This window comes from Cavia porcellus, unplaced genomic scaffold (assembly GCF_034190915.1).
Source record: "Cavia porcellus strain 051 isolate PalLab524CR breed Dunkin Hartley unplaced genomic scaffold, mCavPor4.1 scaffold_26, whole genome shotgun sequence".
In the NCBI taxonomy this organism is placed as follows: domain Eukaryota; kingdom Metazoa; phylum Chordata; class Mammalia; order Rodentia; family Caviidae; genus Cavia; species Cavia porcellus.
Window position 1 is genome coordinate 4,686,683 of NW_026947509.1, and position 24,519 is coordinate 4,711,201.

The window sequence follows — 24,519 nt, forward strand, 5'->3', positions numbered from 1 at the left end:
ATTAAAGATGATGGCTGTGCTATATCCTAATAATTTTGGGATAGCTGTCTATGCCCTCAGATCTAGTGCTTGTATACAAACTGGGATGGAATAAGTTCTATCTAAGCAGAGTGGTGCGAGTAATATGGGTTTTAATTCCTGATACACTATTGACAATATCTTCTGCTGTCTTTTTTAAGACTGTTCCTCCCTTTCACTCCCGCAGGGTGTACTGAGTATTTTTGGGTCTCCCCAGCACCCTTGGTTTTATATTGGGGGGGGGCAACCTGCTATTTACCTTAGTGTTTCTGAACTTTCTCACTCCTTTCTGGACTTGATCTCTAGTTGTATTTCTTTACCTATTAAAGCCTGTTTTTACAACCTATCCATAAATACTGGCCCAGTTGCCCCTATTACTCTTTGGTTCCCTATCACATAGAGTTCTGTTTTCTCGTATTTGATTTTGGTCCATATACCCTTCTTCAGGTTAATTATATTTCCTATAAAGAGCATCTCAGTGGATCCTACCACTTGATCCACTCTGCCTGTGATTCTCTCTTTTTTTCCTTAATTTAGTGTATCTAGGCCATCTATATTAGAAATCCAACCCTCTCAGCCTCATTTCTGTTGTGCTCTTTTTCTGTCATTAGTTGTTTGTTTGTCTTCTTTATTTTGCTTTTTGCTCCATTCATTGGGGCCTCTCTGCCACTGTTCCTGAAATCCTGGTGCTTTTCTCTCTCTTTAGAATGTCCTGTAGTATTCTCTGTAGGGTTGGATTGGTGGTTGCGAATTCCCCCAGTTCCTCTTTATATTGGAAGCATCTTGTTTCTCCATTAATTTCCAGGGACATTTTTTCAGGGTACATCAATCTTGGTTGGAGGTTATTTTCTTTCAGGACTTGGAATACTTTGCTCCACTCTCTTCTCGATTTGATGGTTTGTGCTGAGAAGTCTGCTGTAATTCATCTGATGGGCTTTCCCTTGTAGGTAATATGTTTCTTGTTTCTGATAGCTTTTAATATTCTATTCTTATATTGAATTTCGGGGATCTTGATTATTACATGCCTGGGTGTATCTCTGTTTTGGTTGTAGGTGGCTGGAGTTCTGTATGCTTCATACATCAGAATATCATTTCCTTTTCCTATGTTTGGGAAGTTTTCCTTAATTATTTCTGTGAATAGCCTTTGTAGTTCCTTTGTTTGTACCCCTGCTTCTTCATTCACATTCTTTATTTTAAGTTATAGATCCTCTTGTCATTTTCTAGCCTTTGTTTTGTTACTGCTTGTTTCCTTATTATTTTTAAGAAATTTTTTCCTTTCATGATCCCACATTGCAAACCTGAACTCTAGTTCAGATAATCTATCCTTAATTTTTTTCAAGCAGTTTTGCCAGTTTTCAATGGAGTTTTTAATTTCCTGGTAATCTCTTTGAACTTGCTTCACATATTCTATGTTTTCTCTATTGTCTTTATCACACAATTCTCCCTTTTTTGTGTGGTCTTCTCTTCTGCCATCTGTTTTTTTCCTGAGATGTGCTTAGCATTTCTTTAATTATTCTATTTATATCTTGCTTTAGTTGGTTAAATACTTCACTTTTGAACTTGTCTATGCGGTCCTGAAGATATCGCTTTACGTCCACTGGTGCCATGTCTGATACTGCATGTTTGCTGTCCTCAATCTCCTTCGCATTTACCTTTCCCGGATCAATGTTCTCTGGGTTGGGGGCTAGGGACCCTTTCTTGTTGCTTCCTCTTCTCATATTTTTTGTTCCTTCCATACAGGTGTATATAGGAGGCCCAGCTTCTTTCTTTGTTGGTTACATTTTGTCTGAAGCATGCTGACTAGTGTTCCCGCCCACTGCAGTGTACTAGGGAGACACAGACCGGGGCAGCCTATGCTGGGCCTGCCCCTCCGGGTCAGTCAACTTGCTGAGGGCTTCACTGCACTACAATGCACTGCCAGGCATAGGGACTTGGTTTGGGCTAGCCTATTTGGTCTCAGTCCAGGTGTAACCCAGGTCAAGCGCTCCCCACCAATCCCGCTTGAGAAGGGAGCAGCTGAGTGAAGTCACTGCAGCCTCTGTTCTGGCCAGTCTGCCCAGTCCCAGAATGTCATCTGTTGGAGCCTCTTTGTCTGTGGAAGGGTTTCCATTCCCGTCACTCACCGCAGGTTGATGCAAGGTTCCCCCCCATCTCGGCTCTCAGTTCCGTTTGCTGATTCCCGTCCTTAGTGCAAATGCGCCTCCACTGAGTTGAAACAATGGCAGCAGGCTTTCAGGTAGCTTGGTAAGTTTCCACTGCGCGGGTTCAAGCACAGCAGCGGCAGCGAGGTCGAGCAGCGAGTTCAAGCGGCAGCAGCAAGACTGTAGCTGTTCCAATGGTAGCCCCGGACTGTATTTTTAATTGGCTTCTCTCAGCTTAGTTTGTTCCTGGGTCGGGAGGATCCATCTCCCTCTGCTCAGGACTCCCCACGCTGTATTATTTTTGGAATCTAAGTTGACTATCTCAGAGAGCCTCTGTAGCTGCTGTTATCTATCCACCATCTTTTTTGAGTGGGTGGCAGGTTTTCATCCAGACAGAATTCTAAACTCTGGTAACCCACTCGGTTCCACTGTCAGTTTTGTAAATCGTCCAGTTGCTGCTTCCAAATATTCCTATTTTTGCTTCTGATCCACGAAAAGTTCTGCATTGAGACTAACTGCATGTATTGATCAGCAACTCCATCATGCAGATTGCAGCTGATCCAACCTCCACCACTGGCAGCTTCCTCTGTGGCAGTTATTGTTACCAGTTCACCTTTTCTGAGTCCAAGTCTGCCAATCCAAGTGTTATAATTAGTATAATTGAGAAAATTTGGATTCATCATTTACATTTTAATCAATAAACATTGCTATTTTCAGTGTTAGCCATTACTAAATTGATTTTGTAGTTAATGAATTTCTACCAAATCTTTTTTTCCCCTTCCTGGAGCCAATTTTTGAAATTCTCAAAAATGAACTAATAGCTTTTTCCTGCCATTTCCCCAACCATATTTGGAGTGTTGCTCTGGAAGCATCAGTTTTATTTTGCTTTTATAAACTTTGCTTTGAGGTCACAATTTCACGTGCAGTTTTGAGAAATGCTTCTGCGGGATCCTGTCTTTCACCACTTTCCCTGTGAAGGCATCTTGTAAACTCCACACAGCTTCACGCTCAGGAGGCTGGCAAGGAAAGAGCCGTGCTCAGAACTTGGAATCTGTCCATCAGCAGGAACATCCCTCACACACTGTGCACACCTTCTACACCGGCACTGGACAGCCAAGCAGCAGCCCCGTTTCTGTGGCCTCATTTCAGCAGTACCCACGAACAGAACCACTTGCCACCAGCCTTCAGACACCAGCTTGCTCCGTGCAGCCTCATTCTCGAGAGAGTCGTCTAAGTCTAAGTCATGGAGTTCTTTTCGTTGGTGAGTAGTACTCCATGGCATGGCTGAACCACTGCTTGCTTGACTTTCAGCCAGTGAAGGACATCTGGTTTAACCCCATTGGGATTTTTTTTCTGTTTGTGGTCATTATGAATAAACTCACGTGTGGGGCTTTGTGTCAACACAGACCTGCATTTCCCCAAAACCACGGCGGCCAGGTGGACTTGCTGGATGGTGTGGCAGCCACATGCACCTCTGTTTTGGAAGAAACTGCCCTTCTCCTTCCTGGGGTGGCTGAGCCGGGTGCTCCACCAGCAACACGGGATGGGGGTTCCCTGATCCCCATCAGCTTGGGGCGACTGTGCCTTCTCATCCTGTAAGGAGGATGGTGACACCTCCGGTGCAGCTTGCTGTTGTCCTCCCAACAGATTTCACAGAGCAAACACTTAATTCCTACAAAGTCCAATGTGCCTTTTATGGACTGTGCTTTTCGTGTCAAATAAGCACTCTTACGCAGCCCGCAGATTCTCCACAGATGTTTTCCGTGCATTTTCAGCTAACTTTTGTACGTGAGACTTGGGAGAAGCTTCTCCCTGGAGGCATCCACGTACTGCTGCACCATTTGGTGAAAAAGTTTTTCTGCATCTGCTGCTTTCCTGTCTTTGTCACAATCTGCAGTCTGATGGCGCGTGTGGGTCCGTTTCCAGTTCCTCTGATTTGGGTTTCTCTCCTTTGATCAGCATCACACAGTCTCGACTACTCTAGCTGGACAGCAAGTCCTGAAGTTGAGGGCGCTGACTCCTCTCACTTTTTCAGGAATTGCTTTAGTGATTCGATTTCCTTTTGCCTTTCCAAATAAATCTTAGAATAACATTTTCTGCATTAACCTCTGGCTAGGATTCCGATAGGAGCTGCAGAAAACACACACGTCAGGTTAGGGGACCCTGGGTTTCCTCACCTAGACCTCCCACTCCTGTTTATTCCGAGGGCCCTGTGTCTTCATGTTTCAGTTCCATTTTGATTTCTTTCACTGGCCTTTTCTGACTCCATGACAAGTGTCATGCGTGTTTGGCTGGGTTCACAGCTAGCTATTTAGAGAAACCCCTTTCCCTCCCTCATCGCAGTGCAGGATGTTTAGAGTTGTAATCCCAAGTACAAGTCCTTTGGAATTCTAGCACATTAATCCCAGTCTACCACTTTTCCAGTGCAGCTCATGGCAAAAATGAAGTCACTAATATGTAATTATTACAGGGAGCCAAGGGGTCCTGAATCTGGCCCCGGTGACGTTTCAGCAGAACAGGCCTCCACCCAGGACCTAACCCAGATTTTATTGATTTGTGAAGAAGAGAGTGGCTAGAGAATGGGTGAAGGTGAGAATGGAGGGAATGACATGAGGCTGTGAGCCGGGCTAGCTAGGAGCCTGAAAGCACCTCTGCAGTAGCAGAGAGAAAAGTATGCAGAAAGACTAATCTGCACAACACAGCTGAGCTAGAATTTAAGGTTTAGGAGGCTGTTACTTTAGCTTTGATGTGCAAACTTTTCTGCCCTGGCAAGTTACAACCTCTTATCTGAGGCTCTGGAACCCAGCTGACAGCCCCGGAGCAGCCATGTTTAGGGAGTCACAGGGCAGGGAAACAGGGCTGTCACCTGGCTTCAAAAGTCACGCATCAGCACCTCAGCCAGCCCTATTTACATTACTTGGAGCCAATTGAGGGGAAAAGGAAATGGCCTGGCCAGCTTTGCACATCAGTGCCTGGAGAAGGCCAGGTTTAGCCAAAGTGGGGATAACTCTTGTTTATTCCAGGAGAGTCACCCAGGTGTCCTCCACAGGTATTTCAGTGTTTTTAGTGACAGCAAACAGCATTATATTTCACAGTCTTGGTGACGTGTACTCATGGAAAGCCTGCTATTGCTTTGGTGCACTGTGGTTCTTATCTCACTGAACTTACTGGTCCTCAAGGGTTTTATGGATTCCATAGGACTTTGTGACATGTGATACCATATCACTGGTGCATGGGGAGAGGGTTATTTCTTCCTTTCCAACTCACACGCCTTTTAATTTCTTTCTCACCTCCTGGCACCCTGTGGAGGATGGTGACATCCTTGCCTCCACTCTGGTTTGGGGAACACTCAGGAAATGCTCTCCTGATGGGGGAGTGTGTCAGCTCCTGGTCTTCCCTAGCTGCTCTTCAACACCCCACAGCTGCTCCCCTCCATTCCTAGTTCTTTAAAGCATCGCTGAGAGCAGTCCCAAGCTCTGGACGTCAGTGCTCTCTCTGTCCTGTGCCAGTGCGAGCTCTCATCCTTAGCCTCCTAATCACTGGCTACATGGCCACTCGGGAATCATGGCTCTGCCTCCAATTCTTGGAATAAACCTTGCTGAGTTGTGTATAATTCTGTGTACACATAGTTGCCTGCAATTCACTAACATTTTTAAAGACTTTTATGACCATGTTCGTGAAGGACATGAGTTTTTATTTCATGCTGTGTTTGTCTGTGTGATACTACCAGCTTCACAGAATAAACTGAAAATTTTTTCTTTCTCATTTCTGAACTAGGTCATGTGGAGTGGGTGTTAATCATTATGTAAGAACTTGTGACATTTTTCTGGGTGGTCTCTAGGTCTCTGGGCCTCCACTGAACCTTCGTGGCTAGGAGGGGAAGAGTGAGGGTCTGGTGCTGTCCCCACATGACGCTGCTGGCACCCTGGGTGAGGGAGACTCCCCTGGTGCAGCTCAGTGAGGTGGCAGCTGAGGTTCCACTCTGTCCTTGATGGCCCCGGTGGGTGGGGCGGGCTGCCAGTCTCTGAATCTCCTCTCCAGGCCCATTTCTTCAGGTCCTGGTCCTGGAGATGTGAGGCAAAAGCACAGCAGGGAACGCACCATGCTGAGGTCCCAGGCCCTATGGCCTCCTGCCAGTCCCCCTTCTGCCCACTTGAGCACATGTCCCCTGCCTGACCACATGTGATCCTCGGAGTTGTTGATTGTTGCTTAGGAGGGAGGCAGTGGGCCTTGCTTCCATCAGCTTTGCTGTGCTCAGCAAGCTGCAGTGTGAGAGTGAGCCTGGGGTGCGGGGGAGCGTCCACAGCCAAGGAGGCAGCAGAATGTGAATGAGGCTCGCACCAACTAGACTGCACTGACGGTGGAGGCGGCAGGTGGACAGCGTCAAGGTGGGGAAAAGGGAGATGACAATGGCACCAGGTCAGTGCTGTTAATAAAACTACAGCATTGCACTACAGGGCACTGTGCCAGGCACCTTCCCTGTGTGACTTCATTTATTCATGTCTTGCAAAGCACCTTTCAAAGTGTGAGTTAATTCCTATTGCAGATGAGGAAACTGAGGCTTGGGGGAGAAACCTTCTGCCTTTGCGCACTGTGTGTAGAGGAAATGCCAGGATCTCAGCCAAGGGAAACTCCTGGGACAGCTGGACTGTGTGCAGCGTTCAGCTGGAACTCGGGACTGGCTTGGCAAGGAGAGGAGGATGCGGATGAAAATCAGGTGCATTTTTGAACAAGGGCTCTCCAAATATCTGTGTGCAAAGGAGCACCCAAAGTAGGCCTTTTGGGGATCGCAGGCAGAGGGGCCCAGGGTGGAGGAAGACAGTGGGTGGGGAAGAGGGCCTGGCTTCTGCAAACAGGAGACTGGGCCTCACAATGACCCCTGCACAGACCTTGGTCTTTAGCACCCCCAGATGACTAAAACACAGTTTTGTGGGGCTCTTGTCGCCTCTTCTCCTCCTCCTGTGTGTGTTACATTAGGGGCTTTTGAAGGAACACATGGTGCACTTTCCACAGACCCTTGGAGATGCCGTGGCTTAATTTGTTTAGCACTGCTGCTAACTCCTTGTTTTTAATATGCGCTGCTGCTGAGTCATGCTGGGTTAGTCCTTCCCAGCCCAGGGAGTTAATGAGACAGTGTGGGCAGACAGGAGGACATCACAGATCTCCTTCCAAGGGGACACAGGGGAAGCAGAGGGCAGAGGAGGATCCCGGTAGGGTGCTGTTGCATAACACTGGAGAGGGGGAAAACCCAAAGTCCAGTGAGCTGGTAGGGACAAGCAATGGGCAGTGGGGCTTCCGGAACATGGGACTGGGGACAACAAGGACACCTCTCCAGGGCATAGGGAAGGCTGGCCAGCAAGGTGGGGGCCAGTGACTGGATTCCATGGAATGACCTGAGAAACACAGGAGGCTCTATGCTTTGTGACCTTGGCTTAAACAGCCATCTCCACATCAGGCATTTTCAGAGGTACTGAGGCTGGAAAGAGCACCCCGAATTCTCCAGAGCACAGAGTGCCAGGCCCCCGAGTCTCCCTGCTCACAGATATCCCCTCCCACCTCGTTTTTCTTCCTGGATTTTTCAGATGGAGATTCCCACTCGGAACAGGTGGTCTCCAGCCCAGCCTTGGCTTCATCTCCTGCTCTCCAAGCTGTGCCTCACGTGGCCTCCAAGACTACTTAAGAGCGATGAATATTTTGTATTCAAATGAAATTTATATAGCCGAGCAACTTTGCTAACACCCCCAAATCACTCTCCCCAACCTCTAAACTACCCAGATGAATCAATAAGCTAGTATGTGAGAGGAAATTGCTGCTATTTTATATACTTTTTAAAAATCAATGCTCAGTTATGAGATTACAAACTGGAACCACGTGGCCCCGAGTTTCTCTCCGGCCTCGTCTCTTCTCAGAAGCAGCTGGACCCGCAGCTGGGCCTGGATCTCCCTCACATCGCAGCTGCTGCTGAGAAGGCTCCTGCTCCTGTCCAAGCCCCAGGCCGGGGGCCCTGGCACTGCAGGCCTGGGCCATCGCAGCCCCGGAGATCTGCGCCAGTCTCTGTGCCTTCCTCTTGATGGCTTGGACGTGGGCCCTCTCGTCTTCCTCCTCCTCGTCCTCAGCCCACGATCTGGGGCTGCGCCAGTTCTGCTCCAAGCTGCCTGCTCGCTGCATCTCCAGCGTCCTCCTGCCAGTGGGGCCCTGCGCCCTGGCCGGAAGCTGCTGTCCCTCCACCTGCTCCGCCCTGGCCCAGCCCTGGGGGACCTCCTGGGACAGCGGAGCACTCTGCTCCAGCGACAGCTGCCAGAGCAGGGCCTCGGCCTTGGCCCGGCAGTGCTGCAGCACCTGGCGGGCGCGGGCGTTGGCGAGGGAGCTCGGCGGGAGCTCCAGGTCCGGGTCGCGCACTTTGTAGCCCGGAGTGGCGCCCTGTGCTGGGCTGTGGCGCTGCTCTGACCGCCGCTGTCTTTGCGCCTGGCGGTCGCGGGTCGCTGGCCCCTGGGTGCTCCCGGCCGCCTCCTGCTGCAGCTCGTGCTCCCTCTGCGCTCTCAGGAGCCGGTTCAGCACCAAGGCCAGCGCCTCGGGGTCCTCAGGGCAGGGCGCTGCGTTGGGCCGCGCTGCAGGGTGCTGGGACCCAGGCGCCACCCAGACCACCTCGCGTCCCTGCTGGGACCCGTGCACCGCGGGGCTCAAACTGCGGGGCGCGCGCGGCGAGGCAGGGGGCGCGCGCGGAAGGGGACGCGGGCGGGCCCAGGGGTCACGGCCCGGCATCCTCCCCGGGAGGCTGGCGTCTGCGGGGTCCGCACCACACTACTGCCCCCCGCCCGGCCAGACTGGTCCCCTGTGACGCTTGGGCCACTTCACAATGCACTTGGGGCAGTGAGGCGAGGCTGTGGGAACCAGCGGGCACCGAGTCTGAACCTGAGTCCCAGCGCCCCGAATGTGGGGGAGGTAGCAGATGGGGTCGCTGTCACCCTCGCCTTGCTCCCCGCCACCCTCCCCTCTGCGGGATGAGACCCCAGCGACTGTGGAAGCCATGCCAGGCTGCACTCTCATTCCCTTTTCACTCACAAGTCCTTTTTACTTTTGAATTTGAGAACAGCAGGAATAAGACTTCATCTTTCCCTACTAAGCCTTCTGCCGTGAAGTCAAGACTGGTGTGCAGCTTTCTGAAGGGTCAGTGAACAACGGCCTGCAGACGTCATGCTTAGCGTTCTCGACCTCACTGTCCCGGGGTGGTGAGACTCCTTGCTTGCTGAGGGCCCCAGCTCTAACCGGAAAGCTTCAGATTTGCTCAGGAAACACGCTGGAGCCCTGTAACCTTGGCAGGCTCCTCCATGTCCCTGACCCATGGTCTGGACGTGGGTGCCGTACAGGCAGTGAGTAGGTGTCATTTTCATGTCTTGCTAGGCTTTGGTTAAAAGTTTTAAGACTTAATATACAGGCTTGCAAACTTTTCCACAGATCCCTTTAGGAAAAAATTAAGGGACCCTGAAACAGTTTAGGTAAAAGGCTGTTAGGGAGGAGAGGCTGTCAGGCTCTGCAAGTCTGCAAGTCCTGTGGACCCTGGAGAAGTGGGGAGAGAGAGCCTGGTGGTTAAGATCAGGGTCCACACTGCAGAACTCCCTGAGGCTGAGAACTGGCTCCATGGTGCTGAGTGACCCAGAAGGAGATGGGCAGAGCTAAGCTACACTGGGCAGTTTACAGGGACCTAGTGACAGTGCCCTGGGTGTGGCAAAGCCAGGGCATCCTGTGATTTGGGTCGGAAGTAGGAATTCATGAGGAGGGTGACGCCAAAGTGATGCCATCCATGTACGAATGTCCCTGGCTTTTCCCAAGCTGACATCGAGGACTCAAGCTTTTTCTGGCATCCAGGCCACAGGGCCCTGGCTCTGATGCTGCACACACTCCATGAATTGATCTCAGTATTCTGGGGAACCCTGGGAAGCAAGGAACTGCATGGGGCTGCGCTGCGAGATGGCTATGACTAGGTTGAACAGAATCCATATGATTCTGTCAGGGTCCCAGAGCTTCTGAGTCCTGCTAAGAAAATCCTGGTCAGGGGAAACCAGAGGGTGCTGCCACCATATCCTGAGGGCCATGTGGCACCTGCCTGAGCTGCAGTGGCAGAGCCCTGGGTTTCTATCCACTTTCGTGTATGTGATTGTAACTCAGACTGGGGATGGCACTGTTTAAAGTGCTGAGCCAGGTCTGACATGGACCTGCTTTGTGAGGTCAGGAACACTTAGAGTTCAGCATCGTCTCCACAAAGCTGTGTGAACACTGTGTGGATGAACATGGCTCTGGCCAGTCCCAAAGGGCACCTCCTGTCACAGAGGGCACTGTCCCATGGGTGAAAGCTCAGTGTCCTAGCAGCTGGAGACCCTGCCAGCGGCCCCATGCTGCCAAGTGCTCCTGAGTCTTGCCTGTCCTGGACAGGGCACTTCAGCCCCAGGGACTTGAGAGTCTTGACCTAGTGAATGCATCTGCATTCACCCTGCGGAGCAGTCGCCCATGGCAGGGCTGGGCAGCTGCAGTCCACACTGACCTTGGAAGCACTTGAGTGCTGCAGTAGTGGCCAAGGAGGCTGGGTTCTGAGTCTGAGCTAGGTCAGGGCCACAACAGGACCCAAGGGCTCCGGTTTCTTTCGGGGCTCACTAGCCCCCCAGAGCTTGTCACAGTCATGTGTGGCTCTTCCTCTGCTAGTGACAGGATGGACACGCGGTCTCACCTTTATACCCAGGGCTCTGGGCTGGGGTAGAGGTGACAGTGCCAGGAGAGGTGGACACAGGGGATGCTGGGGGGGGACAGAGAAGCGGGGGCTGCTTGCCCTTTCTGGGTAGCTCACGGCAAGGAAGTCCTTCTGCATACAGAGTGACATAGAAGCCAAACCTGGGTGACAAATGAGAGGAGCAACTGGGACAGTGTGAGCAGGACACACCTGCCCAGAGCTGCATGGCCAGGAGAACTCTGAATGCCTGGCCCATGAGGACTTGGTGGCTTGGGTCTCCAGGGTGTGGGGAGCATCTGTGGGGTGGGTGAGCCAACCTCTGCTGGGCCTTGAATGCCAACCCGAGGGTGCAGAGTCCCAGCTGTGCACAGGATCTGCTGGGCTCCTGGGACTGCTTGGGTTCAGTGGGGGCAGAACTGGGAGACTTGGGGGAAGGTCCTGAGGCCTCTGCCCCTGCTTTACCCAGAGCCATTCCAGATTTCATCACCGTTATGTCCTGGGCCCCTTGGAGCACCCTGATGAGAAGACCCAGGGCTCTCCTGCTTGTAAGGAAGGGTTGAACTCCACTGTGTGGGCAGTGGCGGGGAGCAGCAAAAGCCTTGGTTCCAGAAGAGAGCTGCGGGATCTGCGGGATCAGGACTGCTATGTTAGTTAGGAAGCCGGCCTGGGACAGCGTGAGGACCTTGGAGAGGCTGGTGGTGACCTAGGGAACTGCAGGGAGGGGCAACCAGGACAAGGGGGGCGCCCGGGGGGCCAATGGAGCAGTCAAGGGCATGGACTCAGTCCACAGGAAGGATTTCCAGTCTGGGCCCAGCAGATGGGACGCGGCAATAACAGAAGGCATGCAGTTTCGGGGCTCTGGGGGACAGTGGTCTTGGAAATCAGGCAAGGCTGTGGGAACAAGCAGTCCCACTGTAGAGCAAATGGGCTGGAACAAAGCTGCCCTCTGGCTATGGACAGACACCTCCTCTGAGGAGGCCCAGGGCCCAGGCAGAGTGCACAGAGCAGCACAGTCTCTGCTTCTGACCAATGCTGTGGGGGTCTCCAGCCTGGAAGCTGTGGCCCTGTCCAGGCAGTGAAGGGGCAGTGAAGGGAAACTTCCGGGGTCCTGTGCGGAGCCAGCCACCTCTGTGTGGCCACAGAGCCCCTGGCTGAGAAGTGGCCGCTGCCCCACAGGGCGCCAGCCTTGCTCTGAATCTGTTGGAGAGTTTGAACAGCAAGGTGTGCCCCAACCCCAGGACGTGACGTGACAGTGCAGAACCAGCCTGTGCCTTCCCCAGGATAGATTTCCGGCCCTGCCCTGGTCAGCCCACTCCTAATTCTCAGGTGGGGCACAGTAGAGAGACCAGCACGGGTGCCAGGACACACACAGAGAATTCCTGAGATGCGGAGTGAAAAAGTGGAAACTTAACTCTGTGCTTTTAAAGAATTAGCCACACACTAAGATGGGGTATTTCCAACTTGACAGCCTAAAAAACAATGTATTATCAAAATTACTTTCACTGCCAGGCTAGTCCATGCCTGTAATCCCAGCACTCAGGAGGCTGAGGCAGGAGAACTGTTGCAAGTCCGAGACCAGTCTGTGCTACAAAGTGAGCTCAAGGCCAGCTTGAGCTGCATAGTGAGACCCTGTCTCAAAAAAGGTAAAAAAACAAAACAAAAAAAACTTCCATTACACTTGTTTCAATGTGGCTACCAGGAATGAAAATTATGTATAAGTAAATGTAACATATATCATAGGATATTTATTTCCTTTTTTGGGAGATGTTTGCTTTTTAATATTTTTTATATTTACTGTTCCATCGATACATAAAAACATAAAAATTATACATTCATGGGGTGCTGTGGAACGGTTTGATGTATGCATGCATGGTGTGGTGTTTATATCAGTGTGAACACATCCATTTCCTCAAACATTTATGGTTTCTTTACGGAGAAAGCTCTTGGAGTCCCCAGCTCTGGAAAGGTGGGTACACCTGCCACCCGAGGTCCCTCTCTGTTCCCCAGCACCCCATGACAGCGGGCCCCTGCATGTCCCTGCACCCTGCCTGACAGGCTCCCAGCACTTGATTTTCTACAAGCCAAGCCTGGCACCTCCACACATCTGGGTGAGTTTTATTTTATATAAATTTATTGCTAAATTTAAAACTGCTGTCTGGATGACAGGATGAATTCTTAATTTTCAGAATTCAACTTAATGGTGCAACTTCACAGAATTTCAGCTCTTTCTGACCCACCTGCAGGTTTTCCTCACTGCCCAGGATGACACATGCTCCCAGGTTACCATGTCTGTGCAGGGCAGCTTGCCTCATGGCCAGCAAGGAGACCAGGGCTCATCTTACAGCATCGGAGCTACAAAACCATAAACACGAATGACAGGAACCACACAGACATGGGGACACCAAGGGCAATACATAAACAACTTTATGCAAATGTAATGCTGAGAACAGAATTATAGCCTGAAAACTTCTTTTTAAAAAAAAAATACTGGGTTAAATATGTGGAAATCAGGAAGCTCAATTGCCACGGAAACAATCACTTACCCACAGTGCAAGTATTCCATAGGTATGAGGTCCTCAGAGTGTGTGGGGCAGTGCTAAGTGTATGCCCACCCCTGTGACGCCATGCTGGGTCTGAGCTGCAGGGGGCAAGCATGGGTCTCCACCCCCTTCCCCCAGCCTCTGCCCACTCAGCCTCCAGCATCCGACCTCTCTGCCAAGGCTGTAGGTTACAGCAGAAAGAACTGTGTGTGGACCAGGGCAGAAGAGGACCTTGAAGTTGCTAGCTTTGCCACATCTTAGGATTTTCATGTTTTTCATATCTGTAACCTGAACGCAATTATAGGCAGGAGATGGTAATTGGCCAATCCCTAGAAGGATGGGAGGGACCCAAATAAGCAGGTCCAGGGCCAAGGAGGACCCAGATCTGCAGAGAGACAGTGGGGTCCTTGGCAGTGACCCAGAGACACACCTTGGCAGGGTAGCTACTTTATGGCCTGGTGGCACAGTCTACACAGATGTAGGGAAGGCTACTTGGGGAAAAGTGGAGAAAAGGTGCCATTAGCAGCTTGTCTATGTTGGAGTAACTTCTTTACCTTCAACAGAACATGGGCATTAAACTGAATATTTCTAAAGAATATGCTTTGTTGAAATGTGTGAAAAATGCATGGGTCTTTCAAAGTTCTTGTTGGTGTGTTGTATTTTGCTCAGCCTGAGCCTGGAGTCTGACAACCAAGGTGCCATCGAGTCTCAGGGAGGCACGGTGAGTGCGGAAAGCACTGTGGCAACAAGGGGCTGCGTGGTGTGCAGTGTGGCCGAAGGTGCCCTGGGGCCTCTGCTCATGCCACCCACTGTGGTCCTAGCTCCTGTGCCATGCAGGCTTACAGATCTCGGCAGGGGATCTGCCTGCCTTCTCTCCCTCAAAGCCACCAAACCTGTTAATGGGTTGATTTGGTGTCTCTCTACCTGCCTGGCTCCCTACAAAGCCACACAGCTGGGCAGCGTCACTAAGGGGCTCATCCTTAGCACTGAGCTGTATCCCTTAGATTCTTGGGTCAGAGCCTCCTTGACCTCCTGAGCATGTGGGTCCCTTCCTGTGGCCTCCCACAGCTCCTGGAGAGGCCCGGCCCCTCTCCGAGTGGCATGTCCAGGGCAGGCCTGCATGTGGGGCTCTACGGAAACCTGGGTAATGAGTCTGGCTGCCAGGAGATCTGAAGGCCCCATGGCACCTCCTGCTGTGGCCACTTCTGATGTCTCTCAGGGCCCAGCATTGCAGGAAATACATGTTGAATGAATAAATGAGGGACTTGCTGCCAGCTCACAGTGTGTAACCACAGCTGAGCTCTTCCTTTCTTCCTCCTTTCCTTCCTTGCTTGTGGTATTGGGGTTGAACCCAGTGCCTTTGTACACAGCTGTATCTCTGACCCCTTTTTAATTTTGATAGAGTCTTGCTAAGTTACTCCAGCTAGGCCTGCACTTGCACCTGGGCTTGTCTTTGTCACCTGCATTAGTAGAGGGAGCCGTGGGAGACACAGCTCCCATCCGGCCCCACCGGCAAGGCCCCAGAGTGAAACAAACTCTGAATCAGACCTCAACTGTGGGGCACTGGAAGGCCAGCTCCATTCAGCAAAAGGCAGGAGGGCTGTGGACGAGTCCGGGAGTCAGCACCAAAGGGCACGGCCATGCAGGATCCAGAGAGCAGAAGGTTCTAGGGGATATGAGCATCTCCAAATGCAGCCGCGGCCTTAACTGTGTGAGAGGCCAGGACGGGGCAGGGTACAGCTGGGGCAATGTCCAGGAAGGCAGACATCGGGCAGCACAAGGAAGGCTCTGCCAAGAGCGATCTGGCAAATTCGAGGGCCTTTTTAGGATGTGATGGATGAGGCTGGGTGCCCACTTCTCAGAAACCATGGACAGGGCCTCAAACACAGAGCCCTTGGGGGTACTGGGGCGACTTGGGGGAACCTTTTCCCTGATGTTCTTGGTGTAAGTGGGTTTTACTTCAGCTGAAGAGGGGTTCCAATGACATTTAAGCTGTACCCCACTTTTAGTTGTAAAAGCATTGCATGGTCAACAAGTATATTTGAGCTCTGTGGATTTGATGAGTAAAGAGGGCAGAAAATACACTGAGAAAAAATGGAATACATATTTATTCTGTAGAGGAAAATCAAAAGACCTTGGGAAATGGAAATATGCCCTCAGTACTCTGGAGCCTCAAAGTACAGGCTTTAGCAAATACACACTTGTGTGAGCCAGAATCCTAAATTCGCTCTGTGCGAAGCTGCCATCTCCATTTTACAAATTGGGAAAAAATACTGAGCTTGATTTATCTACTAACCACTAATCTATCCTGTGAGGGTTTGTTAAAATTACTCTCAGTAAGAGCCAACGCGGTAAAAGCTGTAATTTCCCAACTACCAACATACCTGAGATTTGGAGAGTCGACAGAAGCGCGGGATGATTTGGTGGCTGCATCAGAAACATGATTTTTATAGCCACAAATTGCTACAGAATAATGGAGGCTGCCGGTTCTAAGTGCCGCCTGCAGTAGCATCTCAGTGCTCACCCCTTCACCGCCGCGGGAGGTGTCCGTGGGGGGGGGCCGACCTGGAGGACCCCGAGGGCTCCAGCACCCGGAACTGCGCAGAGCCCAGAACCTCAGACCTCCGCACCGTGGGCCTGGGGCGCTGACGCCCCAACCCTCTTGTCCTGGTCCCGAGGTTGCCCCTCCTCTCCGGGGCCTTTAACCCAGCCAAGGCCCCTGGCCTGCGGGATCCAGGCCGGATAAGGCCTGAGCCTCCTGGGAGCCGCGGGCCGAGTGCAGGGAGCGCCCTCTGGCCTCAGCCATCCCGGGATCCCCAGTTGGCGTCTCGGGGAGCGCGCCCCACTCCGCCAGCCCCGTGAGCCGAAGATCCCCCGGGGCGGGCCAGCCGGGGGCGGGACCCAGCGGAGACCGCCGGCGCCGGAGGCGAGCGCCCCCGCGGGGACGCCGGGACACGACCCCAAGGCCGCGGTGGCTCTACGGGCACGCGCGGGAAGGCGGAGCGCGCCGGGCAGGTGCAGGCGCGCCGGCCTCCTATTGGCCCGCGCTCTCGGGGCCCCACCCACTCGGGCCTGGTCCCGCCCCTCCGCGCCCCCGCCGCGCGCGAGTCAGGTGCGGGCGCGGGGCCTCCGGGCGCGCGCAGTCTGCGTCCCGCACCGCGGGCCGGGCCGGGCCGGGCCGGGAGGCGGCGCGGAGGTCGCGCCCCGATGCGGGGACCCGGCGGCGCGGCGGCGGAAGGCAGCGGCGCGCATGCGACCCGCAGGTACGGCTGGGCCCGGGGACGCGAGTGCGGGGCGGCGCGGGGATGGGCTCGGCACCCGGCCAGCCGCGAAGTCGGGGCCGCACCTGCACCCCGGGCTCCATTCCGGGCCAAGGCCCCATTGCCGCGGCGCGGGACCCACCCCTCCCCCAGCCCCTGTCCGAGGGGGTGCGGGGGGCGCAGGCCCAGGCACTGTCGGCTCCGCCCTGCTTGCAGGCGCTGGCGAACTGCCCACCCGCCCGCCGCGCGGGTGAAAGATGCATCATGGAGCGCGCCCGCGCCGTGGACGCCGTGGAGACCGTGGGGACCGTGGACGCGCGTTCCCGGGGCCTCCGCCACCGGCCCCCAGGAGACCCCCGGCTGCGACCCTGTGGCTGCAGCTGGCGCTGTGCCTGGGCCCAGCGCAGCTCACACGCGGTGAGTGACCCCCACCCCGCGCGACTGCGGGTGCCCAGCCCAACCCTCCCTCCAGGACCTTGGGCGCCCAGTATGCCGGCCAAGTCCAGTGCCACATTCTGCCTGCATCCCAGCGTGGCCCTTCTGTAGCTTCACCCCACCCCCATTTGGGCCAAGAGAGGAAAGTGGTGGGTTCCTCAGGCTGGGACCCTTGCCCTGCCCAGGGCAAAGAGACCAGGTTGCCACCTCTGGATTAGCGGGAGTTGCAGGAGCCCCCACCACCACCACCGTGGAAGGATGAAGGGGTGGGGTCTGAGAAGGCCACCGGTGGCTGGGGCAGGCAGATGGGAAGTTAACTTTCTCTCTCCTCGGTGGGTGGCGGTGTCTGTACTCAGGTGGGCAGCTGTATTCTTGGAAGGTGGCTGGGCCAGGTCCAGCTCAGGAGTCTCAGGGCTGCTCTGTGAGCCTGAAGTTAGCAGAACAGCTTTGGGGGCCCCTGTCTCCGGGGGCTCATCTGTCCACTTTGGCTCCTAGGGAGGGAGACAGACTGTCCTGCTGGACCTAAGGACATTGGGCTCCCCCTCCTTGTTCCCCTGTGGGCGATCGTCCCTGGCCAGTCCAGATTAGCCAATGTGGCTGTGTTCAAAGGACAGAATTGTGTTTGTGGAGCTGAGATACTGTTCATATGTAAATAAATGAGTGTTGGTGGGAAAACAAGTATTGCTTGGTATAAATAAACCATTTTCGTGTTTGAAAATATTGCTGTTTCAGAGAAACCGAAAGTGAAGATGGAAAAAAAAAATGAGAGAAAATTAGCAAAAGCGGGGGAAGTGAAAACCAAGTTGCATCTTAACACACAGTAATCAATACCGTGGCCGTTCCACTTGGGCATCAGAAAGATCCAGAGCGTAAGAGCCTTGGTCATGCCCGTGTGTATCAGGGTTAGGGAGAAAACGCTTCCTTTGGCAGGGCCCCCCTTGCTTCCCGAAGATTAGTTTTTGGTCTTCACATTTTTTATCAAAATGTCTCTGAGGAGGCACTGTCTTGCTGGAGGGCAGGATCAAAGGAGAGGCCGGACTGGCATCTGAGTGGCCTGCCAGGTCTCTGCTCAGAGCCTGTGGCCCTCCTGGACACCAACTGTGCTTTGCAGGCCTGGGCCCCTCCTGGCCTGCTTCTCTGGCCTCTCCATTCCCACCTCCATTCTCTCCAAGCAGGTCCTTGTGTGCTTCTGGCTTCCTAGTTTGTGTCCCAGGTGGACATGGCTAGACCACTGTATTGGATGTGTGGAGGCTGAGGCCTTGAAGGCAGCTTGCCTGCCTGGCTTTTCCCTCTCCTGCCAGAGTGGGGAACTCTGGGCAGAGAGATCTTGAGCCTTGGCAGCTCGGAGGGTGGGATAGGGCTGCTGTGGGCTCCATTGGGCTCTTTGTACTGCTCAGAGATCAGCACCAGCTGTGCCTTGCTAAAGACCCTTTGGCGACTGTGCGCCAGGCTATCCCCATTTCAGGGTGCTTGGCATCATTCTGGGGATCTCAGGAAGCAGAGATTTCCTGTATTATGACAGAAGCCCATGTGGAGGGTCCAAGATGGAGCAAATTCTCTTTCCTCTGACTGTGTGCCTAGAACACTGCCATGCATCCGTACCCACAGTCCCCATCCCGTTGGAGGCAGATTCCCACTGCAGCTCTGGAGGTAGGGCCTGAGGTCCTGTGTTTCTGATAAGCGCTTGCTGTAGACCTGAGGCCGCATGTTGATTAGCAATGCTGTGTGAGATGAGGGCATTCCTTAAAATAATGTGCTCGGGCTCCAGACACTGCTCCGTCGCCCTCAGTTACCAAATGCAGGTGCCGGAGGGAGAAGTCTCACTGCATCTCATCACTAGGGAAGACACAGAGTGACGATCGGCCTCAGAGAGTGCTTCCTGTTCCTTCCCTCACAACAAGTGCCTGCTTAAAAGACAGTTATACACTATGGATTTTCATTTTTGATCGCTTTCCATGGAAAAGGAGTGTCACAGTAGTAAGACATAATATACTCAGCTGGGGGAGCTGTACGTGTACAATATAGAAGTCACAGAAAAGCTGGACGAGGGAGGGCAAAACCGAGAAAATCATCAGACGGAGTAGGGGCAGAGCTCCTTCAGGACCCAATGCTTTGTCCTAGGAAGCCGAGACCCAGTTCAATCCTTGAGCCTAAAGAACTTTCCTGAGCCTGAGCAGCTGTGGGCTGGCATCATGGTGCCATCAGGCAGGCTTATTAATTAGGGTAAGGGCCCTGGGTCAGAGCCACTAACATCAAGTTCCCCAAGGAGTTCTGGAAGTACAGATCCCTGCTTCCCCAGCATCTGTGTGGAGCAGGCTGTAGGGCTTTTCACTGCCCTGGGTCCCCCGAGCCTGCTGGGGTCAGGGGAGGTTGGAAGGTCGACGAGGTCTGATGGGAGGGAGCCACATGAGTGCTCTGTGGGGGCTCCTTCAAAGTGAATTCCTGTGTCCTCAGTGCTGCTCTGCCGCTCCCAGGCTTTGGGGTCTTGGCCCTTGTATGACTCAGTTTCCTCATCTATAAAATGAAGATGATGATGTTTAGCTTAGGCCCAGGGGTGGCGAACCTATGGCACGTGTGCCCCAGTGGGCTGTTTGTATCATTGAAAGTTCTAAAAGGTTCTCTATCACAGGCTTAGGGTGTTGGTTGTGGTTGTGGGGACAGGAGTGATGGGGCAGAAGGGCTCAGGTGGTGTGTTGATGGGACCTTGGCTTTTTCCTCCTGTGTGCAGGGAGTGCCGCACACCACCAAGCCAGCTGCGAGTGCCAGGCCCCTCCCTTGCTCTCCATTCCTTGGTGCTGAGCAGGTTTCCCTTTAAAGCCAGGCCATGATCTCTTTCACTTCCCTGGTCAGTGAATATCCCGCCCCGTCCTGCTGCTCTAGGGTGCAGCCTGCATCTGGGTATCACTTCCCAGTCATAAGCACCCCAAGGGCAAGAGCTTAGACTTCCTGTCTGCCCCAGGCTCCCAGCAAGCCCCTGAGAGGAGCTCAGTTGCCATTGGTGAATGTAAGAGAAAGGTTTCCAAATCACAGGACACCCTCAGATTTTGGAGCACAGTGACATCTTCACAGCAGCTGAGGTCCCGGCCAGCTGGAGGGCTTGGGTGTGTGGAGCAGTGGGCAGCTGCAGAGAAGGAGGGGGACAGGTGAGCGGGGCGGCTCAGGCACAGCTGCGCTGGTAGGCGCAGATGCAGGGACAGTGAGTGGTGGGCTGTGCCTACAGGGCTTCGCAGTGCAGGAGGACAGGTGGCTGGGGCGCTGTCCTGGCACCTGGAAACAGAAGTGAAAGACCCTGCTTGTCCCATGGCAGGCTGAGGGATTACAGAAGAGTCCAAAGCCCTGACCACTGCCCCTCTGCCACTGTGTCATGGTTTGGGGGCTGAATCAAGACCTTCCAGCCTGTTCTTGGGTCTTGGTGAGCACAGTCACCTGCTGTCTACCAGTTGGTTGGTATTTGTGCATCCTGGCAGTTTTATTGAGGGAATTTTCCTTATATAGTAGAGTAATGCTCTTTCTGAAGTAGAGCAGTGATAGGTCTAAAATCCACAATTCAAACTCTGCTTCGCTTAGCCTGTAAACAAAGTCTCAATGCCTGGAACTCCAAAGCGTGTTTGCTCAACAAAAGGCTACTTTAATAGAAGCAGCATGGGGACACCATTTATCCACAGGGTGAGCTCTGAAGGCCTGGGGAGCAGGAGGAAGATTTCAGGTAACAGGTAGCAAATCTCTGTCTCAAAGGCCAAAGTGACAAGGCAGAGAGGGCAGCAGCTCTCTGGTTCCTGAGGGTCTTGGAGAGTGCAGGTGGCGATCTCTCTATGGGCAGCGCGCAGAGTGACAGTGCCCCTGACTCCATGGGGCTGGTGGACTTGCCATGACTCTCTGCCTTCTGTGTGGGACTGAGAGACTTCAGGGCCAGCTCTGCTGTAGAAGCCACCTGTCCTTGGACGGGTTGTGTGACTGTGACTCAGTTTCTCACCATGTGGATAACACCTCCAACTCCGGGATGGTTTTGCTTTCTGTGGTTTCGTTGCCCGCGTCACATGGAGAATTCGAGAAACAGCTGGTCAGCTCCGAATGAATTGCAGCCCCGTGCAGAGGTTGATGGAGATGTTTGATGTCCTGCCTGGTTCCTCCTTTCTGGGCCGTGACTCATAAGCTGTGTAGGGAGAGAGGTGGAACTCACATAGCTGTTATTACGGTATATTGTTATAATTGCTCTGTTTTATAATTAGTGATGGCTGTTAATCTCTTCCTATGCCTAGTTAATAAATTAAACTTCATTGTAGGGATGTACGTATGGGGAAAACAGTGAATTCTGAATACGGTTCAGCCCTCCTGAGGTGCAGGCATCTACTGGGGTCTTGGAACGCATCTTTAGCATGAGGGGTCTTTTAGGAATAACTGTCTTCTTCTCATGTAGCTGTCTGTCCTCTTCAACGGCCTGCTGTCTGCCTTGGGATACACAGAGAAGATGCCTCAGCCCTGGTTTCTGGCCAAATGTACAAGTAAGGGGCATTTCCACTCAAAAGTGGAAACACAGAATAACTGAGGGTCATTTTTCATGTAGATTCTTGGTATTTGTGACAATGATTTCCTATTACTGGGACAAAATACCTGACACTCTTAGCAGTTTATTGCGGCCTAATTTCTGGGAGTTCAGTCCATGGCCAGCTGGCTCCCAGGCAGCAACAGCATGATGGAGGGCATGGCTGGGGAAGCTGCTTACGGCATGGCCTCTAGGAAGCACAGCGAGCAGGGAGAAGCCCCGGACAAGGGTACGCGGCCAGGTCACACCAAATGACTACCTCCAGCCAGGCCCCAGCTCCTACCCTGTGCTCAGCCATGAGCTCACCAGTGCTGAATCCACAGGAGTGCAGACCCCAGGACCCAACCACTTTCAAAAGCCCCCCACGAATGCCTGAGGCTTGGGGGATATTGTAGGTTTAACTGTAAGGAAGTGATGAGAAAAACGATTTGGCAGATGCTTCTTCCTTGTTTTCAAAGCTCCTTTGGTTTTTGATAATTGAAATAATATGCACAGCAACAACAGGTATATTAGGTCACTGGGATTGTTGCTTCTTAATTGAAAGAAAGAAAAAGGCAATAAAATAAAAGAGGGGCTTCTGTCTCGCCCTCCTCTCCGCAGGTCCGCAGGGCTGGGGTGGACCCAGGCTTCGGACGCAGGAGGTGTGTGCCTTACCTCCGAGCTGTGTCGCCAGCCTAAGACTGGGCTTTCTAATTTGTTTACAAACACAGACGCATTTCAACAAAACCTCAGGCAGCATCAAGGACAGAGGCACAAGCTGTGTGTTCTTAGATGGCATTCAGTGGCTGCTGGCCGCGAAGACTGGGGAAGTTGAGGGGAATTAGAGCAGGCCAACGTGGAGGGACGGACAGAGGTTTCCACGTTGTGGGCTACCGATCGCAGACATGGGGAGGGAACCGAGCCTGTGCCACTCTGCTCCCCACTTCACGGATGCTCACTCACTTACCGCCTGCAGTGCCTGTGTGAGCCTGAGTCTGTTGTCTGTCCCTGCTTCATGGAAGAGGGATCTGAGGACATGGGCGATATGAGGCCGGAGAGCCTGAGCCACTGCTCAGGGTGGAGAGCCTGCCCCAAGGCTCATGTCCATCCAGCAGGGCCTCTGAGTGACACGTGGCTGGCCTGGGTCCTTGGGTGATGTCACACCTGCGACTCTCTACGCTCACTGTGATCCACACGGAGGCTGCTCTAGTCTGGTCTTTGCTGCCGCAGGCGCTTGGAGTGAGATTGTTTGTGAGGTGTTTCATGCCTGCCACCCCCTTTCACCTCCTAACCCTGTAGGATGAGCGCCTTTGTCTCTGTCTGTCTCTCTCCAGAGACGTCCTCTTCTCGGCTCCCCAGTGGTCAGGCATGGTGGGATTGGGAGCTCAGCCTCTTTGTTCTGTAGGCCAGCCTTTAAATAAACCATGTTTCCAGGTGTGGCGGACGGGTTGCCCGCTTAACTAGCAGCATGTATGATGAGGTGAAAGGAAAAGGCCGAGACCACTGAGCCTGGGAGAAAACCCCATGCCTGAGTTTGAAGGGACCCCTGGCCCTGGGGCTGCTGTCGCTCAGGCCTCTGTCCAGCACCGGAGAGCTTAAGGTGCTGGGGTCCGGGAGAGTTCGGCCCTGTGTTTCTTCCTCTTTATGACAAAAAAGGCTGTGATACATGAAGAGGAGAAATGATCCTTTCAAAAAGAAAAACCAATGGAAACAATTCAGTGAGAGGCTCAGAAACTGGAATCCAGTGCATTTAAAACATCTTAACTGGGAGCACTGTAATGGGTGTGTTAATCTTAAGGTAAACAGGCAGCATCAGACGAGTCAAACAAAAATAATTGTCATTTTGGAAACAACAGCTGATGTGGCGCAGCATGGGGGGCGGCTTCTGCATCCTGTGCCGTGGAGGAGGCCCATGGCCCATGGCCGTGGCCTGGGTGGAAAGCATGCGGGAGCACACTGCGTCTGTCCCTGTGCAGGGCTGTGTCCTGCGTCTGTCCAAGTTGGGGAAGGTGTCCCCGAGTGCAGGGCTGGGCCTGGGTTTTGGACATGAGTGCCAGAGTCTGCTCGGCTGCATCTGTGATCTAATTGCTGCCCCCGTAGCAAGCTTGCAGGGCAGGTGATCAGACCTGGCGTCCTTAGAAATGAAGTCCCACCTGGCCGTCTGTCTCCCAGTGGTTCTTGGCTCCTGAAGAGGAAGGGACCTTGCACAGAAGGCTGCTCCTGCACTATTTTCTCTTCTCTGAGAGTAACGAGGTACAGAAAGGCCTCTTTTCGAGACCTGACTACCCCACCAGATAGCTGTGGTCACGCTGACTAGAGGGCAGGGAAAGGGCAGTTCTGACATCCGGTGTCCACCTGCTGTTCTGACCAGACTGATGCCCAGGCCGGTATTGGGTTAAGGCTCTCAGTGTGCAAAAGTTCAAGTGCCCAAACTGAGAAGATCCTGATTTTCTCCATGAGATGACAGACAGGATTTGCTTGTTTCATAGAAGTTCAGTTGACTCACAGGGAGAGCCTGTGGGCGGCTCTCGGCGGCCCTTTTGCATGGCTTCTGCTGACTCCCTCAGCCCCCTAGTTAGACTACACTCAGAAGAGGCGTCCGAGGGCGGCAGTTCTGGGGGAATCTGCATCTGGGTTACAGGATGGTGGCTGGGGAGGACCGTTCCGTCACCTACCCTGACCAGCTGTGTCCCCTTGGGAATGTGGCTCAGCTACCACACACTGTGCTTCTTCTGTCCCCAAGCACGACAAGATCTGCAGCCCTGTCCGCGGGAGCCCCTCTGCATGGCACCAGCTCTGCCCCGCAGCACACAGGGGCAGGGAGCAGGTGGGAGGGACGGGGGCTGCTGGGCCCTGTGGCAAGAGGGTGTGAGGGTGGCTT

The 24,519-nt window shown here is 53.2% G+C and overlaps 2 protein-coding genes across 5 annotated transcripts in view; one reads left to right on the forward strand and one right to left on the reverse strand.

Moving 5' to 3' along the window:
• Positions 1-7,923: 7,923 nt before the first annotated feature.
• Ccdc185 (coiled-coil domain containing 185) lies at positions 7,924-16,608 on the reverse strand. Its single transcript, XM_063236672.1, has one exon. It carries the CDS (start codon positions 8,919-8,921, stop codon positions 7,995-7,997), a length of 927 nt encoding a protein of 308 aa, XP_063092742.1. The 5' UTR covers positions 8,922-16,608; the 3' UTR covers positions 7,924-7,994.
• Susd4 (sushi domain containing 4) overlaps positions 16,546-24,519 on the forward strand; it is a 67,781-nt gene continuing 59,807 nt past the window's right edge. For all 4 annotated transcript variants that reach the window (XM_063236669.1, XM_005005586.4, XM_063236670.1 and 1 more), the window contains exons 1-2: positions 16,546-16,684; positions 16,898-17,098. In XM_063236669.1, coding sequence (XP_063092739.1) covers positions 16,939-17,098 — 160 coding nt within the window. In that variant the 5' untranslated portion in view covers positions 16,546-16,684; positions 16,898-16,938. The remainder of the gene's footprint in view (positions 16,685-16,897; positions 17,099-24,519) is intronic.